General features: G+C 55.1%; 5 protein-coding genes across 5 annotated transcripts; 2 read left to right on the plus strand and 3 right to left on the minus strand.

Annotated features, from left to right (window-relative positions):
- Positions 1-551: 551 nt before the first annotated feature.
- Positions 552-1,316, minus strand: ATEG_04179 (vacuolar protein sorting family 37 protein; the record flags this gene model as incomplete). Its single annotated transcript, XM_001213357.1, has 2 exons — positions 552-1,038; positions 1,090-1,316. The coding sequence occupies 2 exons, from the start codon at positions 1,314-1,316 to the stop codon at positions 552-554; spliced, it is 714 nt and encodes a 237-aa protein (XP_001213357.1).
- Positions 1,317-1,607: 291 nt separating this feature from the next.
- hir1 (putative histone transcription regulator Hir1) lies at positions 1,608-4,942 on the plus strand (the record flags this gene model as incomplete). The annotated part of the gene is made up of 3 exons (XM_001213358.1): positions 1,608-2,001; positions 2,147-4,657; positions 4,848-4,942. 3 exons carry the CDS (start codon positions 1,608-1,610, stop codon positions 4,940-4,942), a joined length of 3,000 nt encoding a protein of 999 aa, XP_001213358.1.
- A 594-nt stretch (positions 4,943-5,536) lies between these two features.
- Positions 5,537-6,171, minus strand: ATEG_04181 (uncharacterized protein; the record flags this gene model as incomplete). Its single annotated transcript, XM_001213359.1, has 2 exons — positions 5,537-6,055; positions 6,109-6,171. The coding sequence occupies 2 exons, from the start codon at positions 6,169-6,171 to the stop codon at positions 5,537-5,539; spliced, it is 582 nt and encodes a 193-aa protein (XP_001213359.1).
- Positions 6,172-7,102: 931 nt separating this feature from the next.
- ATEG_04182 (uncharacterized protein) lies at positions 7,103-9,223 on the plus strand (the record flags this gene model as incomplete). Its single annotated transcript, XM_001213360.1, has 6 exons — positions 7,103-7,177; positions 7,356-7,913; positions 8,119-8,500; positions 8,553-8,718; positions 8,897-8,938; positions 9,025-9,223. The coding sequence occupies 6 exons, from the start codon at positions 7,103-7,105 to the stop codon at positions 9,221-9,223; spliced, it is 1,422 nt and encodes a 473-aa protein (XP_001213360.1).
- A 544-nt stretch (positions 9,224-9,767) lies between these two features.
- On the minus strand, positions 9,768-13,086 carry ATEG_04183 (RIC1 family protein; the record flags this gene model as incomplete). Its single annotated transcript, XM_001213361.1, has 5 exons — positions 9,768-10,508; positions 10,554-11,029; positions 11,078-11,345; positions 11,394-12,779; positions 12,826-13,086. 5 exons carry the CDS (start codon positions 13,084-13,086, stop codon positions 9,768-9,770), a joined length of 3,132 nt encoding a protein of 1,043 aa, XP_001213361.1.
- Positions 13,087-13,371: the final 285 nt, after the last annotated feature.

Here is a 13,371-nt window from a genome sequence, read left to right on the forward strand (position 1 = left end):
TGGGCTTCCCTATCTCGCGCATTCGCCGTTTAGTCAGGATCTCCGTGCGCAGAAGCGAGATGCCATCCGGACCCAGGGCGCCGCCCCTCCGGTTTACATGGTGATCATTGCATTCGTCCCTCTGGCAGTCGCGTTTTTCATCTCTGCCTCGCGATGGTTCGACTATCGGCACCACGGGTTTGACATCATTTTCGGGTCCCTCATGGGCGTTGTGTTTGCCTGGGTAAGTTTCCGTCTATACCACCTGCCGATCATGCGCGGAGCAGGGTGGGCATGGGGCGCGAGGAGTCGTCGACATGCGTTTTTCAAGGGAGTAGGGCTTCCTAGCCATGTTGGTGCAAATGATTGGTCTGTGGACGTGGGTGTCAGTGGGCAGCAACTTGATCTCGAAAGAGGCCAACAGGATCTGGCTGGGTGATCCTTTGACGTTTTGTTTCTACCCAGTCTCCTCCGATCATATACGGAGTAGCAAATCCAGCGCAATGTAATCGAGCATCACAGAAATGATCCTTGCAGGATGGCCGAGTTGAATGCGTAGAAAGCCGGCCGGTTCATCGCCATCCGCCCACTCGCCCTTCATCCCACCGTGCCTTCGCCTCGGCGCGCGTAGCTAACTTCGCGGTCTCTGCGCGCACTCGCCGGATCCAGTCTGCAACCTCTTTCTCCGTCGCGCGGCCGTGGTGCTCCTCCTCGAGGAAGCTCTCCTCCACGGCATGACATACGGCCTCTTGCTCCGCGATCGACGCCGCCAGTCGCTGGTAGAGAGCCTTGGGCGACCACGGGGCCAGCGCAGCGTCCATCTCGGTCTGTTTCTTGCGCCAGGAGACCTCGAGGGATTGGTGAGTCAAGAGGAGGGTTTCGGTGGAGCCGCGGAGCTCGTCCAGGTGCGATTGGAGGTCTAGGAGATGAGCTGCGAGATCCTGATTGTATTTGAGGATGTTCTGGAGCTGCTGTTGATGCGCTGCATAGGAGGGATGACGACTAGCGAGGGCGGAGAGGAGATTGGGATCTTTGAGGATGGTTTGTAGGTCGACAGTTCTGCAATGTCATGGTTAGTTATGTACGGATCTGGGCGCTGAGCGGTCGTACGATTTGTCTTTCACGCCGTCAGGTAGCCAGCCCTCTTCGACGGTGGGAGGTCGAGGCAGAACATCTGGCTGGAGGTTTGCCATGGCCGGCGAAGGGTATCGATTTGTGCTCATCTGGGGAGTCGCTGGGGAATGGATCTGGGGGGTCCCTCCACGGCTAGCCTCGTGGCTGCTGGGTTTGGGAGGAGGAGGAGGGGGAGTGTCGGGATTGAGGTTTGGTGGATTCATGGTGATGGGCAGAGAGAGATAAAGGACTCTGGCCTGCAGGGGATTATGGAGTATATCGTGTAGGTATGGTACATGGAAAGGGCTGGTGTCGTGACGCGGGGAAGTTTAGCCTCTGGAGCTGGTGCCTCAGGCAGCATCGCTAATCTAGCTAGTTATCTACCTACGAGGTAAACGGCCCTTTCTTCCGCGCAAGCAGCTAAACTTCTCCTTCTCTCTTCTTCTTCCCCATTTCAGCATTCTCGATATCCTCTCTTTCGCTACACCAAGTCAAATGAGCTAGGTCTAATTGCGATGCATATTATCAAGCCCGTTTGGCTCACCCACGGGGGTAAGTTGGTCGTGCACGATTCCTCGAGTTCCTGGCATGGTCCACTAACTCCTACTCTTCTTTCTACAGGCGAACGGAAAGACTTCGAGGTCTACAGTTGCGACGTTTCCCCCGATGGAAGTCGCCTCGTCACCGCCGCTGGAGATGGGTATGTGAGGATATGGTCTACTGAGGCCATTCGCAACACGGACGACTCGTCCCAGAAGCCAAAACAACTGGCGTCCATGAGCAATCACTCGGGAACGATCCATACCGTTCGATTTTCGCCAAACGGTAAATACCTCGCATCTGGCGCCGATGACAAAATCGTCTGCATTTATACCCTGGACGCGAACCCTCCATCGCACTCGACGTTCGGTATGTTTCGCGATACTGCTGAGCTCAAGCTGGGGCTAAAACTAATCGCGTGGATCGCGTGTAGGATCGAATGAGGCGCCCCCGGTGGAAAACTGGCGTACGGTTCGGCGACTCATCGGCCACGATAATGACGTCCAGGACCTAGGCTGGTCATACGATTCATCGATCTTGGTGTCTGTTGGGTTGGATTCGAAAGTGGTCGTGTGGTCGGGACATACGTTCGAGAAACTCAAGACGCTATCCGTACACCAAAGTCACGTCAAAGGCATCACTTTCGATCCGGCCAACAAATATTTCGCTACCGCTAGTGATGACCGCACCGTGAAGATCTTCCGCTTTACCTCTCCAGCTCCCAACTCGACCGCTCACGACCAAATGAACAACTTTGTCCTCGAAACGACCATCTCCGCGCCCTTCCAAAACTCTCCCCTTACAGCCTATTTCCGCCGATGCTCCTGGTCGCCTGATGGCATGCACATTGCTGCTGCCAATGCCGTGAACGGTCCGGTCAGTTCGGTAGCGATTATCAACCGTGGCTCCTGGGATGGAGATATCAACCTCATCGGGCACGAAGCCCCCGTCGAGGTCTGTGCGTTTTCGCCGCGACTCTACTCCACTCAGCCGCCGAACAAGCAAACACCCGATAACCAGGGACAAGCGGTTACTGTGATCGCGTGCGCCGGTGGCGACAAGTCTCTAAGTATCTGGATCACCACGAACCCACGACCGATCGTCGTCGCGCAGGAGCTAGCTGCGAAGTCGATTTCGGACCTGGCGTGGAGCCCGGATGGCACATGCCTCTATGCGACAGCCTTGGATGGCACGATTCTCGCTGTCCGATTCGAGGATGGTGATTTGGGTTATCCGATGGCCATGGAGGAGAATGAGAAGTCGCTCACCAAGTTCGGTACCAACCGCAGAGGCGCGGGCATCACCGAGACTACAGACGGTCTACTCCTGGAGGAGAAGAGCAAGGCCGGTGAACTTAAAGGTGTGGAGGGCAGAATGGGTGCGCTGATGGGTGACGGTCATGCGAGCGCAGAGGCTACTGTGAATGGCAAAGCATTATCATCTAACGGCGCCGCTCCTGCTCAGGGAACCTCACCTACGGCAGATGCACAGAAGACACAGACGAACGGGACAACAACCCCGGCAGCCCAGGAAGCCGACAAGCCCGATCCATATCAGGCGAAGCTGGAAAGACTGAAGCAACGACCCACGTATACCAAGGACGGGAAAAAGCGCATCGCTCCTCTCCTGGTGTCTGGCGCAGGAGCTGCCGAGTCGTCTCTGCCACAGGCACGGTTGATGGCGTCGGTCAGCAGCCAAGTGAAGGCTGACACACCACAATCTATCGTCGACCTGTCGAAGCCTTTTGATGGGTTACCGAAAGGCGGCCTGGCAGCACTTCTCTTTGGTAATAAGCGCAAGCTTGCCCAACTAGAAGGAGACGAGGATGGTCATGTCGAAAAGCGGGTGGCTTTAGCAAGCCAGAATGGCGCAACTCCCATCATGGCTAACACTCCCGATGGCCTTCTGCCGGCACAGCCTCAACCGCCTGCTACCGGCCAGCAGCAGACACCGGAATACATTCGGCCAGCTGTGACAAATCCCTGTATGGCAATCAGCCAGCTTCGCCTGGCGGTTCCGAAAGTCCGCAGCCAAATTGTACGCGCTATTGACTCGACCGGCAAGCCCACCGAGCCGCCCGGTGCGTCAAGCGAGGCGAACAAGTCTCGCGTGGATCTGGTCTTCGAAGCACGCAATCCATCGCCCGCTAGCCTGACCGGCCGAGCGGTGGACCGGGAGCCAGTCCGCCTCACGCTCTTCCGTGGCGAACAGCCTCTGTGGCAGGATTTCCTTCCGCGAACCGTGCTCTTGGTCACTGGTAACCAGAGCATGTGGGCAGCCGCCTGTGAAGATGGCTCAGTCTACATTTGGACTCCAGCCGGCCGTCGCCTTGTCAGTGCGCTGGTTCTCGAGGCGCAGCCGGTGATCTTGGAGTGTAACGGGCCGTGGATCCTCTGTATATCAGCGGTAGGCATGTGCTACGTGTGGAACGTGAAGCATCTCTCCTCACCACACCCGCCTATCTCGCTCCAACCCGTCCTTGATGCGGCAGTTCACACATTAGGCGCTCACCCATCCAGCGCACCGGCGATTACCAACGCGCGGATCAACTCTGAGGGGCGGGTGATCGTCGCATTGTCCAACGGTGAGGGGTACGCCTACAGTCCGTCCATGTACACGTGGCAGCGAATGTCGGAAGCCTGGTGGGCAGTGGGCAGTCAGTACTGGAACACCACCGAAGCACCAGTGGGCAACCTCCAGTCTACGGACTCGCAGGACAAAGATGCCAAGGCGGCGGTGTCGGCAGGCATCATCCCGTTCCTCGAGCGCAACACGACCAACGAGACGCTCCTCCGTGGACGCGCGTACTTCCTGCAGCGACTGATCAAAGTCCTGCTCTCCCGCGAGGGCTATGAGAGCTTCGAGTCCAGTGTGTCCATCGCGCATCTAGAGAACCGACTGGCTGCCGCACTGTCCCTAGGTGCCAAGGAGGAGTTCCGACTCTACCTGTCGATGTATGCCAAGCGAATTGGGGCCGAGGGGTTGAAAAACAAGGTGGAAGAGCTGCTCAAAGGCTTGATTGGGGGTCTGTTTGAAGAAGAAGAAACAGACCCTGTGCAGCGCCTGCAGGCGAACGAGCAGGATGACCGGAACTGGCGCGAAAGCTCGGAAACGCTCTGTGGCTGGCCACGGGAGGTGCTACTGAAGGAAGTGATATTGGCATTGGGTAGGTTTCTCATCTTGATCTCAGTGGAGACCTTACTGATCGATGATAGGCAAACACCGGGATCTCCAGCGAGTGACGGTGCCGTATGCGAAGTTGCTAGGCGTGGTAGACGAGTCGGAGGCAGGGGATGCCATGGAGACGTAATAATGTTCTTATATCATGCGAGGAGTTTGGCGTCTGGATGGTGGTTCAATCCAGGTCGGGGTTGTATTATATGTTATACTAGGGTGACTGTCGAATCTCGATGTTCTATCGATGCGATCAACGTACTGATGCATGTAATCATCCTACACGGAAGTATGAGAGCAGCAGAAGCAGGCGAGTAGTGGTTTTCTACTTTTAATGTGGCTACACGCTCTTCTTTCTGGACTTGTGGGTTTATGAGAGGTGGTTGTATAGTAGATATCTGCCTCCTTTGGCGAGCGCCTGCATAGCTAATCGTTGAAATGCTCGAGTTGAATATGCGGTGGATCATGATGGTTTAATTTGGTTGACCAAAGGGATAGAGCGGACATGTACGGATAGGTATTAAGGAAGCAGGATCATAGTATATGGTGCTTTTATTGTTAGGCTGACTCGGTGGATATCGAGCATGTCAGAATGAATTAATTTAGTTCAAGGCAAAGAGTAACATAAGTATATAAAGCCAACATTTCCCATCCGACGAAGATAAGTACAATCTAACCCCGAATCTAAATCCACACACACATAATACGGAGTAATCACCCAACGTAGAACCTAGAGAAAGGCAACCCCAAGAGAAGTCAGCATACCCGCAGCGCGACCCTCCAGACCAGCCAACACCCCGTCCCCGACCACCTCAGCGCTGCAGGCATTGCTCACACCCGTCTCATACCCAAGCGCACAGACAGTCTCATCCTCCTTCCGGATAACCAGCTGACTGACCCCAAACCCAGCGGAGCGCACCGCAACCTCAGTGACCCGCTGGTCCACGACACAAGAGCGGGCGATCCCCTCCGTGACTCCGGCCGACTTGGTCTCGCCGTTGCTGAAGGTGACCTGGAGACCGGTCAGACCGGCCGGGGCGGGCAGCGCGAACGGGGTCAGGTAGGCCTGGATGTGGGTGACGTGGGCGTGCCCGTCCTCGGCGTACAGCTTGAAGGCGCCGCCGACGTTGCCGGGGCCGTGGGGACCGCACAGAGCGGGCGAGTCGGCGGCGGCGATGTTGGGCGGGTGAGAGCTGGCCTGTGCCTGGGCGGCGTTGATTTTTTGGGCGGAGGGGGTGGGGGTTGGTTGCTGTGTGGTGTTAGTAGGATGTCTTTCTCTTTGTGCTAGGAGGGAGGTCGTACAGTAACGGCGGCGCCAAGGGCAGAGGTAGCAGCGGCAAGGAAGAAGAGGCCGGTGAAGTGCATTTTGGTCGGTTGAATGAGATGGAGTTTTGAATAAGATGGTCAGGAGACTAGATAGGAGGATGGTTTGGTCTGAGAATGAGGAGGATCGTATTGGCTGGACATGGCTATTTATGCCTTTCTGGAGCTCATTGATGAGCAGTGGTCTTGTTTCGATTCATTGTTGATTGTATCAGTTGTGAGCTGCAGTGTCAGTGTCTCAGCCTCCCTGGATCGACTCGGATCTCCGAAAGGGATGAGTATAGCCTATTGGAACACCACATAGGAGGTGAGTGCGGATCATCCCTGCGGGCTCATGTCAGGAACAGAGTCTGTTTAATACAAGTTGTCGATCGAGTCTGAGGTCCAGAGGGATGGTTGGCTTGCAGGTTGTTTATGTCTCTGGGATGTATGGGATGGGAGATTGCAGGATTGCATGGGAGATACATTCGATTCAGCTAGGATGGTGTCTCCTGCGTAAGTATGCACTAAGTGCATTAGGTCTTGGTGTTCATCTCGTACTCTGACAAGATCTGCTAGGTAGAAGGCATGATAGTCTGTATAGTGAGTCTATAGAGTCTACTGTATAGTTCTGGTGACGTTAGGGCTGCTGAGTCAGCCTTAGTCAGCCTGTGCCTTAGGCGAACGAACATGAAGTTTCTGCTTCGTCTTGTTCGTCGACGACGTGGATAACTTCACCTCTGGACACTGCTACCCGTCCGCCGCGCGTCAATTGACCGAACGACTCGATTCCTCTCCTTCCTTGGCCTTGTTCTCGCTGCCTCCGGGCGCCGTCACCACGTCTCCCCCCGTTCTCTGTCGCGCCGCAGCTGGTCCTGCATTAATACCATTTTCCTTCTCTCCCCGCGTTTTCTGCCCCTCCTTCATTTCGCTTCCTTTTCTTCCTCTCTCGCCGGTCCGCCTCTACTCCAGCAAGAAGAAATCCGCCAAAAAGATGCCCCCCAAGAAGGCTGTCGTTCAAGAAAAGGTCCTCCTGGGCCGTCCAGGAAACAACCTGAAGAGTGGTATCGTATGTGAGCATGGACCCCACCGTTTTGTTACCAGCCACCGTAATTTCCCTAGCCCTATTTCTGCACACAGATTTTTTTTCCTCCTCTCTTCTCTTCTTCTTCCTTTCTTATTCTTCCAACACCACCACCATGACGTCCCTCAATCTTGATCCTCCAGAATGAGGGCTAATTCCGCAGGTCGGTCTTGCCAACGTCGGCAAATCCACCCTCTTCCAAGCTATTACCAAGTCCTCGCTGGGTAACCCCGCCAACTTCCCCTATGCCACCATCGACCCCGAAGAAGCGCGTGTCATCGTCCCCGATGAGCGTTTCGACTGGCTGTGCGAACACTACAAGCCCAAGTCCCAGGTGCCCGCCAACTTGACCGTCTATGATATCGCCGGTCTGACCCGCGGTGCCTCCACCGGTGCCGGTCTCGGTAACGCCTTCTTGTCGCACATTCGCGCCGTCGATGCCATCTTCCAGGTCGTTCGTTGTTTCGACGATGCCGAGATCATCCACGTCGAGGGTGACGTCGACCCCATTCGTGATCTGACCATCATCAACGAGGAGCTGCGCATCAAGGATATTGAGTTCGTCGAAAAGGCCCTCGAGAACCTGAACAAGCAGACCCGTCGTGGTGGTCAGAGCCTGGAGATGAAGAAGCTGCGTGAGGAGGAGGCCACCGTGGCCAAGGTTCTGCAGCATCTCAAGGATGGAAACGATGTCCGCAAGGCTGACTGGGCCCCTAAGGAGGTAAGCTACTTTTTTTTTTTCTATTGCCCCACCCGTACACCTATCATGATGAATAAGAGCTTCGCTCGACAATAACCCAGCTCGTCGAATGGTCTCATTTTTTAAACTCACGTAGAGGCCATGTTGAGATAACATCCAATCTGAATTTTCACCTCTCTTTATATTCACTGCATGTCTTGTGCCCACACAAGCTAACAACTGCCAGGTCGAAACCATCAACCCCCTGATGCTTCTCACCGCCAAGCCTGTTGTCTACCTGGTCAACCTAAGCGAGCGCGATTACATCCGCCAGAAGAACAAGTACCTCCCCAAGGTCTTTGAGTGGATCAAGACCAACTCGCCCGGTGACCCGCTCATTCCCATCTCCGTCTCCTTCGAGGAGCGTCTCACGCGCTTCGAGACCGAGGAGCAGGCCCTCGAGGAGTGCAAGAACCTCAACACCAAGTCTGCTCTGCCCAAGGTGATCACCACCATGCGCCAGTCCCTCAACCTGGCTTCCTTCTTCACCACCGGTGCCGACGAGGTCCGTCAGTGGACCATCCGCAAGGGCATCAAGGCTCCTGCTGCCGCTGGTGTCATTCACACGGGTACGTTTCATGTGTTCCCGTTTAGTTGGTGTGATTAAGCTAATCCTTGTAGACTTCGAGAAAACCTTTATCCAGGCCATCGTGTACAACTACGCGACTCTCCGGGAATACGGAGATGAAGCCGCCGTCAAGGCCGCCGGTAAGGTCATGACCAAGGGTAAGGATTATGTGGTGGAGGATGGAGATATCCTTCTGATCAAGGCGGGTGCTGCCCGTGGGTAAATTGAGTAGAAATATAATTGTTCGAGATTCATATTATGCGTATAAAATAAGTAAAATCATTTCATAGATGCAGGGCATGTACTTTAGTAGCTCTAGCTCTACACAATATGGGCAATGTATGTCACGTGACACCATCCCCGCGGCCCGGCCCCTCATCAACGCAAGCAGCAGCAGAGATAGCTACAAACACCAACACACCATCATGTTCAAGAAAGAGTACGTTACCGCATCTGGACCTGCAAATATAAATCTCCTTCCACAAAGCAAAGAAAAACCGCTAACAACCCCAGGATCCCCCCCAGCAACCGCTCGAAGGTCAAGTCCTCCGTGCAGCGCGGCATCCGCCAGCGCTTCCTCGACACATACCCAGGCTTCGAGCCGTACATTGACGAGGTGCTGCCGAAGAAGGCGCAACTCGACGCCGTGAAGCTGTACGCCCTCCCCTCTCCTCTATATGCCTTGCCGCTTCTTGCGGAAGAAAATACCCGCCGAGCAGAGTAACTGACCTGATTGATGAACGAAAAGCCCGGAAAAATGCACCCTCTACACGATCGACACGCAACCACTCTTCTACCAGCCGCTCGACGGCCCGCCGATCCCGCATCTGAAGCTCGTGCACGCGTACCCGGACGCGCTGCCGACCGTGCAGATCGATCGCGGCGCGATCCGCTTCGTGCTGTCCGGCGCGGCGCTGATGGCGCCCGGCTTGACCTCGCCCGGGGGCCGGTTACCGGATAAGGAGCATGCGTTGGAGAGCGGGACGGTGGTGGCGGTCAAGGCCGAGGGGAAGGAGGAGGTGTGTCTCGTGGGCGTGTTGAAGGTGGGCACGGAGGAGATGAAGGCGAAGCCGAAGGGGGTTGTGATGGATGAGGGGCATTATCTGGGGGATGGGCTTTGGCGGTATCATCTTGATTAGATTGAGGGTTTGGGTAAAAGTAATGAATGCATTGATGTGTATTGAGTTGTTGTTGAGTTGTAGAGTTTTACGAGTGTAAGAGGGATATATGAATGTACGAAGATATATTGTAGTATGATGCGATATGTACTAGGTCAGCTCGCCAGGGGATACATCGCTCTCGCGCCGGACGGGACTGCGACGCGGCGAGATCGAGGATGTCGCCGAGAGCGACGACCATGACGGCGTCATCGCCAGTCCCAGTCCCTTGACGTTCGTGGTTCCCGGACCTGCAGGGAACCCGCCGTTCTGCAGACCAGAGCGTGCGATCGTCCGACGCAGCATATCGCCCGACCCGTCCAGGGCCATGAGGAACCGCGCAAGCTCCGCACACAGCTCCCAGTCGCTCTTTTGGGACGCCAACACCAGCAGTCGGACGACGTAGTCTTCGATCGGTGCGTCGTGGCCGTCGTCGTCCTCGAACGCCTGCAGCACGAGGAGATATCCGACGGCGGTTTTCAAAGAGTTGAGCCGCAGCGCTTGCTCGAAGAGGTCCTTGGGCGGAGGGAGGTATGTGAAGAGCGTGCGCCACGACCGAAGTTCGGTCTTTCGCGTGCATTGCACGACTGTGTTCAGGTACACCGGGGCAGGCAGCGATGCCTGTAAGAAGGATATCACCGACGGAAGGAGAGGGCCGTGTTCCTGAGACGGGTCGTCGATCGTATTGTCTTTGGGCTTGTCGACCTCTTCATCTAGGACGTGGTGTAGCAGGACCTCGAGGGCGTGCGGGAAGTACGACAGGTGGGAGAAATGATGGCATAGTGACATAGCGCCCGGCATATCGCCTTGCTCCAGACAATGCTGGAAGAAGTACGGGAGAAACAAATGAGTCTGTCGTCGTCAGTCTTGCAAAGGGGAATAGGACGGGAAACATACTCGGATGGCGAATTTGAGAACAGCGAATGTGACGTCGCGTCGTTGTGTCATTTCAGACTCCACCCCCAGCACGATGCCTTTGTTCAACAGGACCGACAGGGGATAAAAGTCCAATGGAATATGGATCGCTTTGGGTACATCGTCGTGCCGAAGAACTTCCTGCACGTCGCCCCAGGCGAGTAGATCCTTACCACAGAACGTCCACAGGGAATCCCGTAGAGACAGGTTACTGTGATACATGTTCAAGACCTTTTCGGCCGCAGGACTCGGCGGAACCGACTCATCCATAGGCGGCGCGAAATTGAACGAGAGCTGATCACGCATCAAGATGTAGTATTCCACATCGTGGGATATCACTCGCATGTCATATTTCAGGTCGCCAGTGTCTGACATCGAAGGTTGAAGTAAAACCAAGTTTCCATCGACTAGGAGCAATACCGATGCCACTTTCACGTCCTGAGAAGGGTCGCCGTTTCCTGTTCACGTTAGAACCACAGCCCATCATTATGACTGAATGTACTCACGTAACTGGTCCTCTGGTAGGACCCAGCTGATGGCCCGCACCCGAGTAGGCGCTCGTACGATGCCGTTGAAGGCAATCTGACCGACCGGAACCAGCGAGACCCGGGGCTGCACCGAGCTGATGATGTAATGATAAAGGATGTTGTCGTATGTATAGACAAGCAGAGAGTCCTCGCCCGACGGTCCGATGAAGACCACAGGAGAAGGAAGATACTCTATATGCATAATGGAATGGTTGCTAAGAGGTTGCTCCCGAGACCAAAGGCGTAGCTGACCGAGTTAGCCAAATACTCTGCAGTCAAAGGGAATATTACGAACCTCATAGGATCCATCGCTCTCAATGGCGGCAATCAAAATGTGTCCATACCAACACATGCCGCCCCGGACGGCGAACGAGTCTTCAGCTTTCGCATCTTCGAAGACCTTCCAACGACCACTATTCACACTGTAGTGCGCCAGGCCGCGTCTGCCTGCAATAGCAATATATCTCCCGTCTTGTGAAACTACGCTCGATCGTATCGGCCACTGGGAGTGGAGGTAGGAGGGGGGGTATTGAGCGTGATGCCATAGTGAATCTTTGCCTGATATCGTCATGAGGTCAGGCAGATCGTGGCCCCGATAGAGGATAACCTCCGTGCCTGTCTGGAGAAGGCCGCGGGCCAGATTTGCGGACGAATAACAACCCGTCAAAGCACTCCGCGCGGTCTCCAGAATCCATAGACGACGGTCATTCTTCCCCGCAAGGATGATGTCGGAGCCTCCTCCTATCCAGCATCCGTGGGGGACACCGGTCAGCCAGTTCTCATTATTGGCCTTCGAGAGAGTTCGATCAGCGTGGAAGCTGTTACCGCCCGGTTTGCCAAACACGCTCCATGTCGTCCAGCCTCGTTCGTAGCCGGCAAAAAGGCAGTACCCATCAGGTGAGTAGCTCATGAAGTTCACGTTCCCAGTCGTGCTAGTGGAAGCCGGAAGCTGGAGTTTGTGCGACAGCGGGACGTTTCCAAGGTAGTCTTTAGCAGTGTATACAAGGATTTCTCCATTGGCGCAGCTTACGGTCAGCAGCGAAAATCGAGCATTGACCGTCACTTTAACCGCTTTCTCCTCATCTTTCGTGGGCTTGTGGAAGCAGTGGCCGTGGAAAAGCTTTTTGGGCGTCTCTGGGTTCTGTGAATGCTCCAACACGCGTTGAACCGCGTATGCATGCCCCTCGTTGGTAACCCAGACCAGCAGATTGATCGCCCGGTCATACACCATATCCGTTATAGATGTTTGCTTCGATACGCCCAGAATTCGGCTCAAGAGTTCTGACGTGGTCTGAGTTCCACTAGCGTCTGGCGTCCAACGTATGCATTGAATGGCGGCGGGCTTTACTGTAGCGACGACAAGCTCAGTGTCCAGCGCCAAAGCTCTCACTATTCCCGATTCTATCTTGATGGCCATTCTGAACCGAACACTAACATCCCGGATCCCATTCGCGTCCTCCTCGCGAGCGAGTTGTTGGCGACGGGTTTGCGTCGAGTGATCGAAGTGTTGTTGATAGACTCGACTATTAGGGTCGGTGGCGATAGTGTATGTGAGAAGATATCCATTGAGCGTTTGAACAACGAGGATTGTCGAATCCGGGTGGATAAGGAGGGCTACGTTGGAGCCGTAGGTGCTTAATGACGAAGGGGATCGGGCGACAGCGGCGACAACAGCAGTTGGCTGGAACTGTCAGTACACCTCTTTACAGCATGTTAATGAGACATACCCTTGTCTGCCACAGGGCTATTGAGGTTTCGGTCATTGTCGCGAACATATGTCCGCTTCGCGAGGCGCAGAGACCAGTGATGGGCTCGTTAGCCCACGCCGACTCCGTACCAGACGGTTGTTCGGGGGCATGATCCTCCAAGGTGAGCCTCTGTTCCACAGAGGCCTCAATATCTACGGGCTCTTCATCGTTAGAAGCGACAGGAGGAATTCCAGGGCCATTGATCGCATAGGCCCGTGGAACTCCATGGGGCCAGTACATGGCTCGATGTCAGTCAGTTATGGGAATGCGCGGGATCACGAGTCATCTTCGTCGGAATCAAATGAGATAGTCTGTCGGAAATTGGCCAGAGGTAATCCCAGCATTACCGACCATATCCGCCAAGCACCTTCCGACCAACGCGTAATGAGTGAAGTGAGCTGAGAGAGTATCAGATAAGAGGCGCTCAAGCGCATGTAGATTGACCGAGGGGACTCCGCGTCATCACGTGGGGAGCTGGAGCTCCAACTAAACCCAGCAAACACAACAAACGGATCAAACATGTCA

The sequence above is a fragment of the Aspergillus terreus genome, genomic scaffold (assembly GCF_000149615.1).
Source record: "Aspergillus terreus NIH2624 scaffold_5 genomic scaffold, whole genome shotgun sequence".
NCBI classification, from domain to species: domain Eukaryota; kingdom Fungi; phylum Ascomycota; class Eurotiomycetes; order Eurotiales; family Aspergillaceae; genus Aspergillus; species Aspergillus terreus.